General features: G+C 32.3%; 2 protein-coding genes across 8 annotated transcripts; both read left to right on the top strand.

Annotated features, from left to right (window-relative positions):
- Positions 1-8,199: 8,199 nt before the first annotated feature.
- LOC141711534 (formiminotransferase cyclodeaminase-like protein) lies at positions 8,200-11,682 on the top strand. Of its 3 annotated transcripts, none has more exons than XM_074514045.1 (4): positions 8,200-8,407; positions 8,684-9,096; positions 10,670-11,104; positions 11,355-11,490. In XM_074514045.1, exons 2-4 carry the CDS (start codon positions 8,706-8,708, stop codon positions 11,450-11,452), a joined length of 924 nt encoding a protein of 307 aa, XP_074370146.1. In that variant the 5' UTR covers positions 8,200-8,407; positions 8,684-8,705; the 3' UTR covers positions 11,453-11,490. The 3 variants fall into 3 exon arrangements, with proteins under 3 accessions (XP_074370146.1, XP_074370149.1, XP_074370148.1); XM_074514048.1 differs by having other exon boundaries at positions 8,201-8,407; positions 11,487-11,682; XM_074514047.1 differs by lacking the exon at positions 11,355-11,490 and having other exon boundaries at positions 8,202-8,407; positions 10,670-11,295.
- A 607-nt stretch (positions 11,683-12,289) lies between these two features.
- On the top strand, positions 12,290-17,046 carry LOC141711535 (protein ULTRAPETALA 1-like). 5 transcript variants are annotated; one of them, XM_074514050.1, is made up of 5 exons: positions 12,290-12,557; positions 13,021-13,616; positions 14,909-15,184; positions 16,114-16,426; positions 16,644-17,046. In XM_074514050.1, exons 2-5 carry the CDS (start codon positions 13,529-13,531, stop codon positions 16,816-16,818), a joined length of 852 nt encoding a protein of 283 aa, XP_074370151.1. In that variant the 5' UTR covers positions 12,290-12,557; positions 13,021-13,528; the 3' UTR covers positions 16,819-17,046. The 5 variants fall into 5 exon arrangements, with proteins under 5 accessions (XP_074370151.1, XP_074370150.1, XP_074370153.1 ...); XM_074514049.1 differs by having other exon boundaries at positions 13,495-13,616; XM_074514052.1 differs by lacking the exon at positions 12,290-12,557 and adding an exon at positions 13,858-14,088 and having other exon boundaries at positions 12,637-13,616.

The raw sequence follows: 17,046 nt of genomic DNA on the forward strand, positions 1-17,046 counted from the left end.
CCATTAATGCATAATTTCCAACTTCCTCATCTTCATCATTATCAGAATCATCCCAACTTTTTCCCTATGCTATATAAGCTTTGCTTTGCTGTTTCTTCAGAAGAGCTTCATACTTTGCTTCCAGTTCAAAATAAGCTTTGTCTTTCTTTGCTTTCTTGGGTTTCCTGCATTCTGTAGCAAAATGGCCTAGTTCATCACAATTGAAGCATCTTATCTTTGATCTGTCAACAGATCCATTTTTGTAACCATTTTTGCTATCAGATGTGTACTTCCCTTTTCCTTTCCAGCTGTTGTCTTTGTTGAATGATTGTCCTTTACCCTTGAAGAATCTTGGCTTCTTTACTCTAATGTTAGAGAACTTTCTTGCCAGATAGGCCATTGACTGATCAAACTCATCAAATTCATCTAGGGTGTAGAACTCATCTTCTTCCAATTCCAGAATGACTTGTTCCTATGAATCATTGTTTCTTTGCTCACTTGCAGAAGCAACTGGAATCTGAGATCTTGGATCATCATTAGAGGTCTGGCTTTCATTGACAATTAAAGCACTTGAACCATCTATAACATGTCCTTGACCAGTTCTCAATGATTTCTTTTATATCATTTCTAGTTCATATGTTTTGAGAATTCCATATAGAACTTCCAGTGTTATTCTGCTCAAGTCTCTCCCTTCTCTGATTGCTGAAATTTTCTGTTCCAAATGGTCAGGGAGTGTAAGCAAAAACTTCAAGTTCACTTCTTCAGCTTCATAATATTTGTCATGGAGCTGCAAATCATTTATTAGCTTATTAAACCTTTTAAATACATCAGTGATACTTTCTTTTGGCTTAGCCATGAAACCCGTATACCGTGAAATCAGTAACCTTCTTTGATTAGATCTAACTTCCTCAGTTCCTTCACAGAGTATTTCAATATTTTCCCAGATCTGCTTGGCAGTGTCACAGTTGACAATGTTGTTGTACATTACATTGTCAAGTTATTCTATCAATATCAGCTATAGGCCACTATCCAGGGAAACTTTCTCTTTTTCAGGCTCAGTGTACTCAGAAGGATCTTTTGGAGCATAATTAGCTGGAATGACCATATCACCATCTGTAGATTCCTCAACTCTAACCATAGGAGTGAATGGCCCATTTTTGAGAATCTGAATATAGAGTGGATTGGTCATCCTGTTAAACAACAACATTTTCTTTTTCCAAAGAGTGTAGTTAGCTTTGTCAAAAGTAGGAATTTTGATACTACTGATATTTTATGTATTCATTCTTCCAAGATCTTGAATCTGTTTACTTTCAGATTTTGCTGTGATACCACTTGTTAGGTAATGAATTACACACAGAGGGGGGTGAATGTGTTTTTGTGTTTTTATGCTTTTCTTGAAGTGTTTATGGTTTGAACAAAGTAAATCAAATCTTGTAGTGAGTTGTGTTAAAGCATAGATTAAACATGCAACTGTGAATCACACAGATCTTTCAAAACTCACTTAATTTTATATTAAAATTAAGAATGTTTTGCTACAAAATTTCTAGGCTCTTTGTTGATAAAGAGCTTAGCTTCTACCTTGAGAGAAATGCAAGATTTTCTTAACTGAATTGTTCCTTCCAACAAAGGACCAGTGTTAACTTTATATTTCAGTTAACTTCTGGTTTACACAGTGTATAATAAGACATACTATTAACTTTAGTAAGATGTCATTAATCATTCTAATTTAGGAAAAGTATATCTTCCATTTCTGGCTTAGCATATCTTTGCACACTGTGTTAACTTTGATCTTCCTTTGTCAGTTAATCTTCACCCTTGATCTTGCATACTCTTCAAGCTACTTTTGTAGACTTGTCAATCCAACTGGTTGGATTGTTTGTTGATTGTTAATCTTGGATATTGAACTGGTCTGCAATTTGTACTTTGAGATTTTACCTCGAGATCTCTAGTTAGGCATATGGAGATCTTGACATCTCGATAAGTATAATGACTTATCGAGATCTCTAATACTCTATAGTTAATTTGACTTGTAGAGGTCTCTGAGTTCTCTATAAGAGAATTTGGCTTATCCAGATCTCTAATCTTCATATCTTCACTTTGACTTATCGATATCTCTGAGTTCTCTAGTGACTTATAGACTTGTCGATAACTCAGAGTTCTCTAGTCAATTTTGACTTGTCGATAACTCATAGTTCTCAAGTGAATTTTGGCTTATCGATATCTCAGAGTTCTCTAGTGAAATTTTGACTTATCGATAACTCAGAGTTCTCTAATGAATGTTGACTTGTCAATAACTCTGAGTTCTCTAGTGAAGAAATGACTTGTCGATATCTCCAATCTTCATGTCTTCAATTTGGCTTGTCGATATCTCTGAGTTCTCTAGTAGCTTTCCTGAGTTCTCTATAAGTCATTCTGGAGTTCTCGAATGACTTTTCCATAACACTAAATATGTGACTTGTAGAGATCTCGACTTAGAACATTTTTCCCAAAACAGATTTATTCAACTCCAAGCTTCTTCATAATTCTTCTGAGGCATGATCTTCTTGATCTTCTTCCAAATAGAATTCTTAGATTTGATACTGTTTAAAAAAAAGACTCCAGTCTGCTCTTTTGACATTTTTACAAACTTTAAATGTTAAAAGTACAAAATGCAAACTAAGATTACAATACAACTTACTTAGTGTTTTCAATTTGATTTACTCTTGTTATTGTACAGGCATGTCTTGCACAACAATTATGCAATAGTATCACATTTATCAAAAATTATTTTACAGTAAATTCTAATTTAAGTCATTTTTTTCAAAATTTAAGTGTTAAACTTTTTAAATAATTAAATATAATTATTATTCTACATCAACATCGAATTTTATATAAAATTTTACAATTTATGATGGGATTATATAATAAAATAAGGAATATTTGCGGATCTTCAAATAAGAGGGTTCTTCGTGAAAAATTGATCATTACATAATATATATAAGTCTTTCAAAAAGACATGATATATACCATTATGGTTTAGAACTTAATCCGTTCTTAGATATATTTTGGAATATTATTCCTTTTTAGTTAAATTTTAAAAGGAGAAAGAATCGAATTTGTATTCAATTTAAATTTTAGAGCATTTATAATAATTTATGAATTTTAAATAATTATTATTGATTTTAATTTTACACAAATTTGTGCGGAGTTGTTGACAAATCTCGTAGTCTTGCTGATTTAAATTAAAAATTTGACAATTTTTTCAAAATTTCATTAATTTTGCTAAGATTTCAAAAGATATAAAATACACTAGCAAATTTATCGAAATCTACAATTTTATCATATACAACAAAATCTTTGTGCTTTTGAATACCATTATTTTTTAATTTATTTTGTAAAATCCAAATTGAATATCAGTTAACGGACTTTTCAAAATTAAAATTGAATCCATCCAAATTTTAAATACTTTTTACGATCCTTATTAAGTACAAAAAGATTTCAATGGAGTTTTTAGAATTCAAATTAATACCCTATAATTTTAAAATATCAAAAAAAAAATTAAAATTCAAATTGAATACACCTCGTTATATGCTTTTAATCATTATATTAGTCGATCAAAATGTACCATTACTTCAAATATATTTTAAAAGATTGTATTCAATCAAAATTTTAAAGAATTTTTTTAGACTCTGAAAATCAAGAGATATTTAATTTAGATTTTATAAAATCCTTTAGAATTCGATGGCAATCAATAAATATTGCAAAAAACAAATCTGAGTGTATTCAATTTAGATTTCAAAAAATTCATTAAAATCTGGTGGTATTCAATTTGTATTACAAAAAATCCATCAAAATCTGATGATATTCAAAATACATAAAATTTTGGGCAAAACCCCTAAATAACCATATTTTAATAATCATTGACCAAAACACCCACCTGAATTTTAAGTTGACCAAAATACCCACTAGATACTCCATTTTCAATGGAGTAACACTATAATACTCCAGTAACACAAGAGTTTCGGGATGATACTGCTTTGTCAGTGGAGTATCAGCCTAGATACTCCTTTGTTAGTGGAGTAACATGTGAGATATTCTATTGTCAGTGGATTATCATATAAAAATTTTAAATTATGGTCCGCATTTTAATTAGGATTTAGGCTCTAGGATTTAGGGGACCCTAACCCTAAATTCTAAATCGATTTTTTTATTCATCTTTTTTTTAAATATATCTAAATCCTAAATGGGGAATTGTTGAACCCTAAAATATTAAAAATTGTAAAATATTATAAATGGTTAAATAATAAAATTATTAAATAAAAATTTTAATTTTAAAAAAATAAAAAAAATTACATAATACTCCACTGATGATGAAATATCATGCCTGATAGACAAAGGAGTCCACCCGTGATACTCTAATGACAAAGGATTATCACTCTAGTGGAGGTGGTGTATCATCCTGATACTCCACTGATAATGGTATCTAGTGGGTATTTATGACAATTTATTTCGTAATGGGTATTTTGGGCAAAAGTACCTCTAAAGAGATAGATTGGTCATATTTTTGAAATTTTTTATTTGATAAGTTGGTAAATTTTGATAAATCTTCTAGTATATCTTTGATACCTTTTAAAAACTCTCTAAATTACATAAGATTTTTCTATATTTGTGAAAAAATTAATTAAATCATCAAGATTCCACTACATTTTTTATTAACTCTCTTAAAATTCACTAATTAAAATCACCAATAAACTTTCAAAATATAGAATATTTTTTAAGAAAAAATGTATAGATTATTATTAGTTCTCTAAAATTCAGTCTGAAAACACCTTCTAACATCGTCAAAATATGATTGTTTTAAATTTTATAATATTCTGAACTCCTTATCCCAAATGTATTCTAATAAGATTTGCAAAGTAGTTTCTTATGCACGTGCAATATAAAAGGAAAGGTATAAAAAAATAAGATACTCCCTCCGCCCCCTCAATTTTTTATATTGGAAAACGGGGATTCGACACGCACTTTAATGCTCTTATTAAATGTAGTTGCATAATTATTTTTCTTCTAAATAAAAATATAATGTTCAAACTTTTATACAAAAAAAGAAAATTTTAAAAATAAATTACGGAAGTATACATTATAATTGTCTTAAAATGCGTATCAAGCATGTGAAAAAAACTGTAAAGAAATGAGAGCGACGGAGGTAGTAATAATTTGTAACATTAGTATATATTTTAAAAATATTTTATATTAAAAGGATTAGAGTTTATTTCATTCCTTTTTTGTTCTTTATGTAAATAAATATTTCATTAATAAGTTTTAGTTATGAAAACTTATATATAATAATGAATGGCATATTATATTTATTTTGTTCCCTTTCTTTGTCGGATTAAGAACAAAAAAAGTTCTCTTATATATTTATTAGTTAATCGTCTTCGTCCTTTCTCCCCTTCGGCGGTGGCTTATCCACCAGCTTCTTTTTTGGTGAAAATGATTTATAGGGTGTACAGGGGATCTGAAATATGAAATGCTCGCATCAACGGGGTGTGGGATGAATCGGTGATACAAATCGCAAGAGCTCACTTTTTATAACATAAGTTTTTTCATAATATGGGGAATTTATACCTCCGATCTTAGTAAATACAACTAAATTATTTGAACACTGGAATACATTTAGCTTTAATTTTGTGGAAATCAATTGTGATGATATCAGTAAAATATTGAATGTGCATCAATAAAACAGGTACATACAGCATTCCAGTGGAAAATGATGTCTGTCAAAGCTTAATACATCAAATTTAGTTGAACATTGACATCAGTAATACCGATTAAAACCGATGTTAAATACTACAACAAAAAAAAACTTAAAACAGAAAACCGATGTTATTAAATTTTATAGACATCAGTTTGTCATCAATAGATATCGGTTTGAAATAAATAACCGATGTCATAAGTTATGTTTACATCGGTTTATCTTGAAAACCGTTGTTAGTGTATTAGTAACATCAGTTTAATGGGTAAATGAAAATATTTTGCTTATCTCACATATGTTTAAATTGATAAAAATATCATATTATGATAATATATGAAGATTAGATATGCATTAGAAATTTAACATCTTTAAAAACTGATGTTATACGTCTTCTTTAACATCAGTTTAAAATCGATTTTAAATGGGGGGTCTTTAACATCATCCACGAAGACATCAGATTTTTTTGTTCATAGACATCGGTTTTTAGCCGATGTCTATTCTACTTTTTTAGCAGTGTTTTAAGAATATTTGTATTTAATATGTTAAGCGATTCAGAAACAAAACGGTTAATTGTTTAACTCGTTTATTTATTTTTCAGCCTAGTTGAATAGTAGATTCAGTACTTCGTTTCAAATTAATGAAATTTGTCTTAAATTCGTAAAAGAAGAACAAAATTGAAAAATAAAAGACAGTGTTTGGGTTAATTGGCATTTTGGCCACTCAACAAACTACGAACTTGCAACTGAATCATTCAACGGAAAAACTTTTCAGTCAATTCATTGCATTTTTTAAAACTTTCATTTAGGTCACTTCTACCAATAAAATTAAAAATTGAACGGAAAGATAACTTGGCTTGACGAGTTGGTTGAAACAGATTCATGACAAGTACATGTTAGCTGAAACTTCACAACCAGGCCCAACTATTCTAAAGCCAACTTATATAACCACAATTCATATATTCATCCTCTTTTGCTTATAATCTCTCGAAGTGAGTTCTTTCTTTAAGTTTTACCATCTTTTGTGCCTAATAATCAATCAAAATTGACAATAGTAATAATATCCATAAACATTATCATCTTCGAGAATTATTTCATCTTTATTACTGTATTTCTTACTTATACAAATCTTAATACATCAACGAGTTCGCACGTCTCTGTAATTAGAGTTTTAATTTAAAATTATATATTTGGAGGTTGGGGGTAATCGAGCCGAGTCGAATACTATCAAACTCGGCTTGAGTTCGATTAAATTTGTTCAGGTTCAAACTCGAGTTCGACCGGGCCTAGACTTTCAATGTCGAAACTCGACTCGCAAAAATTTTGATAGACTCGAGTTTGAATCGAAAGCTCGATTCGATTTCACCAAATAGTGACAAAACTCAAAATATGATCAGTTCGACTCGAGTTCGATTTGATTAAATATACAAATATAAAATTAAATTTTAAGTATTTATATAAAAATATATTTATATAAAAAATAGTAAAAATAGTAAAAGCTCGATAAGGCTCGTGAATCTTACGAGCCGAGTAATTTGAAATTTGAGTTCGGCTCGGTAAAGAACTCGAATAGTTCGAGCTCGAGCTTGGCTCGATTATTACCGAGCCGAATTCAAATATTTTACGATCCGATTTCGAGTAACTAATGAACAGTTTGACCCATTTACGCCCCTATATTATATTTCGGCATGCATGGTTTTAAAAATCGGCGATTTGCCCAATAAATCGACAGAAAGATCGATGATCGAAGAGCTACCGATCTGATAAGGTAAAATCATTGGAAACAAATATTTTCTGATCAAATGGATCAAAATTGTTGAAAACCAGGTCAACTTTAAAGAAATCGGAGATATTAAAGTGTGATATGGTATACCAACATGCAAGTTGGATGAGGAGAAGAATATAATTTAAAACGAAGAACCCAACTCGACACTTCATTTGACAGTATGCAGGGGGATGAAAAGGTCGGAAAAGAAAAGAGAGGAGAGATAACGGGAGCGTAAAATTCATATTTTTTTTATTTAAAAATGGAGCACAGAAAGTAGTACAATTTTTTTACCTTACAACTTAAAAGTATAACATACTTTAACACTAATACGACCATAACATGCATGAACCATATTACAATAAAGCTCATTTCCGTTTAATAAGGTTATTACGAATGACAGTATCTCATATAACATGTGTATTTGACATATAACTCGAAAATAATATTAAAATATATCCAATTTAATCTGAATTAATATTTCGATAAATAACAAATCGGCAGCTCAATTGATTTAGTCCGATTTCTATAACCATGCTGGCATGCCAAAAATTTGATCCAAAATTAACAAATTTCCATCCAAAATCAACGACGCTTAAAGATCGTAAAAAAATTTAACATGTTTATCATTAAAATGAACATATTTCTTTATTATGTGACTTGATTGAATTTCTTTTCAGTTCGATGACATAATTACAAATTTCTAATTAGAGTGACTTCAACGTCATTTTACCCGGGGCCACTCATCACTGCATGCTCTTCTCCTAGCTTCTTATCTCTGTTCTATGTTTACAATTAAACTCCACTTTCCCAATTTCTCAATTTTTTCTAAAAAATACTGTAACACTGATAAATATACGTATAATTGATTGGAAATATAGACACAGCAACAATGCATCTGGGCTACATTCTCATCGCCTAATTGTCTCAATTGGGGTAATTTTATTTTTTTCTCAATTTATTTACTAATATTTCTTGATTTTCTTGATTGTCAAAAAAATTATCTTTTTTTCACTAGTTTTTCTGCGATTCTATATATTAATTAAAGTTATAGCTCACCCATGTTTTGTTTTTGTAATTCATCACTAGGGGCATGATAAATTTCCATTCTTGATTGCCTATATGAACTGTTTGATTTTTAGTGATTTTTATTAGTTTTTAATTATTTTTTGTTGTATGTAATTGTGACATTATGTATTTGTGTTGGCTCAGTTTGTGAGTAGGAAGGAGTAAAATGCTAAAGATGATGCTAGGTTGTTCTAAGGTTTACATTTCCGAAAGTCGAAACAAGGCTGCATTGGCCTTGATTGAGAAAGCTGTTGAAAAATTTCCTGAAGCTGTTATTATTAATAAGTTTGAGGATGATACTTATAACAGGGTTGGTTATACACTTGTTTCAAAGTTGGCTCCAGTGCCATTGTCCGATTCATGTCATTTAAAGAATGCTGTTTTTGCAATGGTGAAAGCGGCTTTGGAGGCTATTGACCTTGGCCTGCACCAGGGGAGTCATCCTCGGCTTGGTGTGGTGGATCATATATGTTTTCACCCGTTGGCTTCTGCTACTCTTGATCAAATAGCTGGAACTGCAAAATCTGTGGCCGCTGAGGTTGGCTCTAGCCTTCAAGGTTTGTTTTATCACTTTTTGAACTAAGAAGTTATTACTGGTTGCTTCTGATCTATGTACTTCCAAAGATATCTATTTAGTAATTACGAAATTAGTAGTGTATAGAATATAAAATGTGGCAACTTGTAAGTTTAAAGTTATACTATGATCTGATTAACAAATTCCTAACAGATTTACTGAATATTTAAAACTCTAAAGTACCATGGATGTTGTTGCTGTTAACATGAAAAATAATGATCTTAGATACTCTTGTGCTTCACATTGCTTCCTGCTCGTATTTTTTTTTCTTTTTATTCCAAGTCAAAGATCATTACCATTTTCTTTCAAACTAAGGTCTACAGAGACAAAACATCCTGGGGAAACACATTCATGCATACAAGTTCTGTACTATCGAGCATATCCCACGTTGACACGGGATGAGCTACTCTATTCCCTTCTCGTTTTTCATATGAAATGACGAATACATCAAACTCCTTTACTATACTGAAGACATCATCATACACCAGCCATAATGGATAATGATTAATGACCATCATTTTTATTGTCTATATTCCTGGAAACATTTAGAGCATTTCCTTCAATCCGTACTCGATTACTACCAAATCTTTTCGCAACATGTAATCCATCGGAAGCTACCTCCACCACATTAACCTCCCAAGTTATTTCTGACCTCCTTACAGCAGTCCATAGTATGTGTCCATCTATGCTCCTTGCTTGCTCCCAAACATTAGTTGCTTCCCGCTCGTAAGAATAGATAAATCTCTGAAAAGCTAATTTTAAGATTGTTTCTGTTGAATTACTCACTTTTATTTCATCAGATTCGTTTAAATTGCTTTTGGTCTAGAAGAAAAATATCCGGTTCCGGACACATTCTTGCATTATAGTATGTCAAAATTTGAAACTTTGAGGAAGTAGTAGTTTTATATATGTTTTCACAAAATATATATATCAGTCATTACTTAATTGAATCAAATGTATGCTTTCTTGTTCTGTGCGTGCCTCTTGGTATTTCAAGATATTTGCTCTGTAATTTTATTTCCTGGAAGACAGTGTGCAGTTAAATGCATGCACTTAATCTGGTAATCTCAAGATCTTCTCTAAGAGTAAGTCTTCAGGTTTTGCCACTTACAATACGAAGTATAAATAATTGAATATTAAAATCTCAGAAGAATTGTATGTACTCTGATGTCACAGGGAAATGAAAAATCTGTTAAAATTTAGTTAGAACTAAAACCAAGTATTGCCTCTGGTTTCTGTGTTATAACATTGGGTTTTCTTCTTTCTTTTATTTTCTTGTATAAAATTGATGTTTCCGTAACTGTATGGAATGCTTAGACTGCCATAGCATGTTAAGTGTTAGCTTGGAATAATATCACTTTACTTTCTAGGTCAGTTTTTATACTTCTTACCAGCTCCCAAACTTTATCTGGTAGAAGGGAAGGAGAATGATTTAAAAATAATTTATCCAGTATTCTAATTGGTGAAAATTGATTTTTCCTGCATAAAATACCTCTTTATATTTTACTTCACCTATATATATATATATTGCTGATGATGTTGAACATAGCCTACAGTCCCCACTTTCTTATATGGAGCAGCTCATGGAGAGGGAAAATCACTTGCTTCAATTAGGAGGGATCTGGGGTATTTCAAGCCTAATGTTCGTGGGAACCTGTGGGTAGGTGGCCTGCAGTCAGAAGTTCTGCCGCTGATGCCAGATGAAGGTCCAACTCAAGCAGTTGAAGCAAAAGGGGTTGTTGTAATTGGAGCTACTAGATGGGTCGATAACTACAACATCCCAGTCCACTCCAGTGATATTGCAGCTGTTCGTAGAATTGCTAAGAGAGTAAGTGGAAGAGGAGGTGGACTTCCTTCAGTGCAGTCTATGGCACTTGTTCATGACAGTGTAATAGAGGTGGCTTGTAACTTGTTGGAGCCAACTAAAGTTGGTGGTAATCAAGTTCAGCATGAAGTAGAAGCGCTTGCAGGGGAAGAGGGCATGACAGTCGGTAAGGGATATTTTACTGATTTTTCGCAGGAACAAATTATTGAAAAATATTTGAAATCGGGTTATCATTAACAGATAGTGGAAACAAAACAGTCTTTACGGACAAAGTTATTAATTTATCTTCCCATGTAACAGAATTATCATCCTTGCTCTTATTTAGTTGCCAGAATATAAATTTGAACTTGGCTATTCCATGAAATTTAAAGATCCTCAATATTCATCCGAAAATTTGAATCTGCTCTTTCCTCAAGAATGTGTCTCAGATTCTGTTAACCGAAAGGAGGACCAATTCCATGATCTTCCAAATTTAAGAAATGGAGTGCACTCACTGAAGTTTGGAGCTTGTTGACTGAAAATTTGAGACTCTGTTTTGTTGTCTGCAGAGAAACTGGCAAGTCCTGCTTATTGATGAATGATGAGTCAAATTCATTGAGAGCAATCTCATCTCAGCATAGATGTGATCACTGGTGTGGAGATTATGACTTTATGTTGTTTAATGTTTAGTCCCTGTAATGAAACTATGAAAGTATGAAACATGATATGAAAATTCAAAACCTGAATTTACCACATTTCCCACAACCTGCATTTAGAAAGAAACGAGTGAGTAGTATATTACATCAAATTATCACATCAACCGAGTAAGAACTCCTTGACAAGTTGAAAGACAAGAAACTAGGTATATACAAACAAACATTAAAACTTGAAAGTTGTTTTAAGTGCCTTGAAATTATAAATAGGTCCAATTAACATGCTATTGTACGGGTTACCATAATTTTCCAGATTATTTTCAATACAGGTTATTTAAGCTTTTTTGTTATAAATTAACTAGTATATAAAGCCGCGTTTCATGGCGAACTTTAAATTTTTTATGAATTTTGATATGAAATAATATTACAATTTAGATAAAAATTAATTTGAGCGTTATTCCGTAAAAACAATACTGATCAAAAAATTATGATAGTAGAAAAACAGACAATTTCTGTTTTGAATATAAAACTTTGTCTAATTCGAATATACTTGTCTTGTATAAAATCAAAAACCTGTTTTATTATAAATATGATAATATTTTATAGTTCGATTAGGATGCATACAGCAAGAATTATATATATATATTTTGTAAATATGATGTACACAATATTTGTCTGGATGGCATCTCTTTTCTCTCAAAAATCTTCCAATGTTTTAGCCATCTCTTTTAAATTTTAGGGGAATCGATAAAGAAATTTAAGTTGAAGGTTCTTGAGCCCTGAATATTTAAATATAAAAAAAAATATGTAGATATATATTATATTCTTCCAAAGATCAATCTTTGTTTAGGTGACTCATGGTCATGAAGAAGCTCCATTTATCTCCTCAAGACCATCATGAAATGGCGCAAGAAAAAAACAGGCATTCCTAGCTTGCAAGCTAGTTAGGATGGAGTCTTGATTGAGGATGAGAACATATAGCCAAAGGTACGGCGCAAGAACTAAAGATTAGTGAAAATTAACTATAACTTTATTTTATTTTTTCTCTAGAACTAATATAAATTAGCTAGTAAGAGGATTATGCAGTCCCACTGTAGTATTAGATCCAGGTGATTTTACTAATTAGTTTGTACATTAGAATGTGGTTAGATAGTTTCTAGATATATAATGTGCCAATATATATTCTCTCTGTCCTGTCCAATTGTATAGTGTATACAGTTTTTTTCGATACTTGACACGCATTTTAAGGTTTTATAATTTATTTTTGAGAATTTTTTTTACGAAACTATATTTTAAAAGAGCCGTAAAATGCGTGCCGAGCCCGTCCCCGATGTATACAACCTAGGGGGACAGAGGGAGTACTAATTAGTCTGTACACGGATCACAATTTTTATTTGTTAACCACACTAGTTATGTGCACTTCAACTAATCATCTAGAGGGATATCACAGGTGGTAAGTTCCTGAAGTACTAATCTCAACCAGATGGGCATATTGTTGGTACTTTAAGCCGTGCATTCCTAAATTGTTGGTGCAGCCCTGCATTCCTAAATTGTTGATCGATTTAGGAAATTATAATATGAAACAATTAAAAGACCAAAATTTGAAGTTCAGGCTTCAGGGGGTCATCTAGGTCCACCCCTAATGATATACCTGTACTTGTTTTTCTATGTCCATAGAGGAGTACGGAGTACCATATTCATAGTTATTTACATGTGTGTGTGCAGTGTGTGTGTGCAGTGTGTGTGTGTGTGTTTTGTTGTTGCTATTGGTACTTCGTAGCTAGGATGGTTTCTACTCCACCGGCGTTTGAAGCGCAAGATTTTGTACATGTGGGTTCGATTAAGATTTGAAAAGTAGTTTTTCTATACTATCTTAGGAAGAAATTGTAAGGACCCTTATTATATACTAACACTCGCCCTGCAGCGGAAGACCTACCACACCACTAGCTAGCTAGACAATGGCAGGACTGAGCTTATGCAGTTTGGAAAGAACGATAATTCCACATGGCTGGGCTGTCCAGACTTTAGTGTTTATCAAGTATCAAGGTAGAGTCACGGTAGCCTCACATACTTCTGAAATTTCTTCTTCTGTGATTTAGTCTGTTCTTATTTGTAGAAGAATGTATTTTTATGTGTAGACATGTAGTCCTCTCTACTACTCTAGAACTATAAAAATGGAGGAGATGGAGCTGGTTCTTTGTCCTTGTTGCATCCGCGAGTTATATATTGATAATACTAATAACCTTAATTTATCATATAAATCTAAACATCTTCTACATGTATACAGAATAAAAACAAAATCTGCAAGATCAACCAATCTATACGGTGCATGTGTGTGTGTGTTTTGATGGCTGCAGTATCATATGTACATGCACATTTGAAGCACATAAAAGTTCCTTGTATATAGTTTGGTCCGAGAAAGGGAAGGGATGATCATTTCTGCAGCACTACTCTCACGGTCTCACCGGCTCTCTTGTTTGATGGTGCTTTGTTCAAGTGTATGTCCCACAACATCTTAGTAAGAAGACAGAACAACACTTTTTCTTTAGTGCTAACCTAGCAGTGAATGGTTACTTATAACCTGTATCAAAGTACCCTATATATAGTAAATTAGCTGTGAAAGAATGGTTTTTTCAATAAACCTCCCCCGCCCTTATGTCATTTATGTTATTTTCCTTTTTTTTCACATTTACAAATCCCAATTACCCTGTATACCCCTATTATATATGTGACAATATATATATGTATGTCACTACTATTATGATAGATATACACTTGGATCCTCAACTCTTTCCGGGTCATGCAATAAAGCCAAAATAATGAAGAACATCACCCCTATGATCTCATTTTTCTCCACCTAAAAATCCTTTTAAAAAAACCGTAGTAAGAAAGTTTGGAGTTTTCCAAACTCCTTTTAGAAAAATCGTACTAAGAAAGTTTGGAGTTTTACTAATTTTGTAACGCTTAACGCTTCCCAAGCCAACTCATATTTATCGCCAAAATCAAAAGCAAAACCAAAACTCCCCCTCTTTCGCTATATAAAACCCTCCTCTCTCCATCTCTCTTCCTTTTAAACATTTCGTCTTGCCACCAAAGGCTCCTCGTCGAGAATTCCTCTATCAGCGTTCAACTTTTCAAGGTTCATTCCCAATCTTTTTCTACATATAATAACATATATGCAATTCATTATTCTATATCTACTACTACATATAAGTCTTGTCGCACTCATTAATTTTTAATTTGCTATTGTACTCATTTATTATGTGGTCCTAATTGAGATTTTTGTTTAATTGCTAAATAACTTTTATGGGTGGTAATTGATTTGTTGCCCTAAACAGAGTTTTCGACGGAGAGAATGGAGATTAACGGCACAGCGGCGGCGGTGGCGACAAGAGAGTTAATGATTAGCGACGGCACGACGGAGAAAGAGTCAATGTTTAGCGACGAAGAGGTGAAAGACATAATCGGATTCAAAATAATAGGCGGCCGCGATTATATCGAGGTCACTTGTGGGTGCACTAGCAAAATTTATGGTGATGCGGTCGGGACTCTTAGGGTTTACCTTAACGGCAATCTTGAAATCAAATGTGACTGCACTCCCGGCTGTGATGAAGGTTATAATTTTTTTGTTATATGGATTAAAATTGTCTTTATTATATAGAATGATAGTCTTTCAGCAATTAAACCTTTGCATGCCTCTATTTTATGTGAATTTCATTATTCTTCTGTTATGATTGTTTTTGTACAATTTTTTCCTTCCTTTCATTGTCCGAGACAATATTTTTTCATGTCTTTTGAGTTGTAGATAAACTTGTATATGCATACATATATTTGTTTAGGTGAATAGGTTCTTCAAACATAGAAAGACCAAGGCATAGAAAGACCAAGAAAACAATGTAGTCTACATAAGATGTCACCATTCCTCAGTACTAGTCTCATTCCTCATTTAAATTGTGGCAGAGTATGTTATTTTTATACCATTTTGTTTGTGTTTCTTATGGTTAGAGGTAACACATTTGCATTAATTCACATTTATATTTTAAATGATTAAAACATCTGTAAATATGGTTTCAAAAGTACACATCTGATCTGGAAACTTATTGATGTTTCTAAAAGGTTCTAAAATTAGCTCTGATTTGCTTTATGCATATTGTACACATCATATCTAATTAATTGAGTATTGGAATTCTACAAAAAAATTTATTGATTTGAAATTCAAATACAAAAGTGTTTGACAAAAAAATACATTTTCTCAATACTTACATTGTTAGACTGTTATCTCCAATTAAGTAGCCAGCATGCCTAGTAGGTTCAAAATTCTTTATTTGATATCATGACTATCAGGGATAAAAAATGTGCCTCTAATATGTATCTGTATTCTGTTAGTATTATGATTAATGACTCTGAATTCTGATTAATTATTATGTCTACTAGTCTAACAAATATATAAAAAAAAAATTACACATTTTCTTCTGAATAGTATTTCCAATATTGTTTGATAACTATATGTATTCTTTAACTATTTGGTATCTATCATTAACAGACAAACTAAGCCCAGCTGAATTTGAGAAACATTCTGGAAGAGAAACAACCAGAAAGTGGACGAGAAACGTGTGGGTTTCAGCTAATGGAAAGAAGGTTCCGCTGGTAAGGACTGAGCTTCTGAAGTACTACAATCGAGCAAAAAGAGCATACAGATCTCGAACTGGGAAAGTTGGTCATCATGATGAATTTGTTCGTTGTACTGTATGTGAAAAGCAACGTAGGTTCCGTCTGCGCAACAAAGAGGAGTGTCGGGATTATCATGATGCTGCAAGGAATGTGAACTGGAAATGTTCGGACACTCCTGGTGCAAGGTCTGTTTATTTGCATATAACAAAGTGTGCATCATAATTTCATCAATATTTACTACCAGATTTATAATTTCATCTCTTTTTTGATAGTTTTTCTAACTGCTTATTGTGCTTAGGTGTATTAACATGAACAAGTTTTTATTGTTTGTTTTTGACATTTTGTTGCTTGTGTTTCAACATGTTAACATAATATTATTAATCCTCTTTCTTCTCGATCCAGAGTGCAATGCAGTGATGAGCAAGAACGATCTACTCGAAGGGTGTACCATGGCTGTTCCCGCTCCCAAACATGCAAAGGTTGTACTTCCTGTGTGTGTTTCGGATGTGAGAACTGCCGTTTCCCAGATTGCGATTGTCAGACTTGCATTGATTTCACAAGGAACGAGAAGAACTAGCTACCTCCAGACTAAGATCCAGAAACTGCTGCTGACATCCTAGTACCCATCTTTTCTAGAACTTCAGTCATAGTTTTGTAGTTCTGTTCATCTTGCTAGCTTCGAGACTAGAATCTTAAATTTTTCTCCAGACATCCTAGCACCTGTCTTTTCTAGAACTTAGATCATATTTATGTACTTGTGTTGATGTTAACTGTTTTGCCAGAGGAGCAGCTCTGGCTATCTTTA

This window comes from Apium graveolens, chromosome 3 (genome assembly GCF_009905375.1).
Source record: "Apium graveolens cultivar Ventura chromosome 3, ASM990537v1, whole genome shotgun sequence".
Lineage (NCBI taxonomy): Eukaryota > Viridiplantae > Streptophyta > Magnoliopsida > Apiales > Apiaceae > Apium > Apium graveolens.

Excerpts from the sequence above, each read along its gene's own strand:
- LOC141711534 (XM_074514045.1), top strand. The coding sequence starts at position 8,706 with ATGCTAAAGATGATGCTAGGTTGTTCTAAGGTTTACATTTCCGAAAGT. Across the intron at positions 9,097-10,669 it reads GGTTGGCTCTAGCCTTCAAG|TCCCCACTTTCTTATATGGA; the intron begins GTTTGTTTTATC and ends CATAGCCTACAG. Across the intron at positions 11,105-11,354 it reads GGAAGAGGGCATGACAGTCG|AATGTGTCTCAGATTCTGTT; the intron begins GTAAGGGATATT and ends TCTTTCCTCAAG.
- LOC141711535 (XM_074514050.1), top strand. The coding sequence starts at position 13,529 with ATGGCAGGACTGAGCTTATGCAGTTTGGAAAGAACGATAATTCCACAT. Across the intron at positions 13,617-14,908 it reads AGTGTTTATCAAGTATCAAG|AGTTTTCGACGGAGAGAATG; the intron begins GTAGAGTCACGG and ends TGCCCTAAACAG. Across the intron at positions 15,185-16,113 it reads CACTCCCGGCTGTGATGAAG|ACAAACTAAGCCCAGCTGAA; the intron begins GTTATAATTTTT and ends TATCATTAACAG.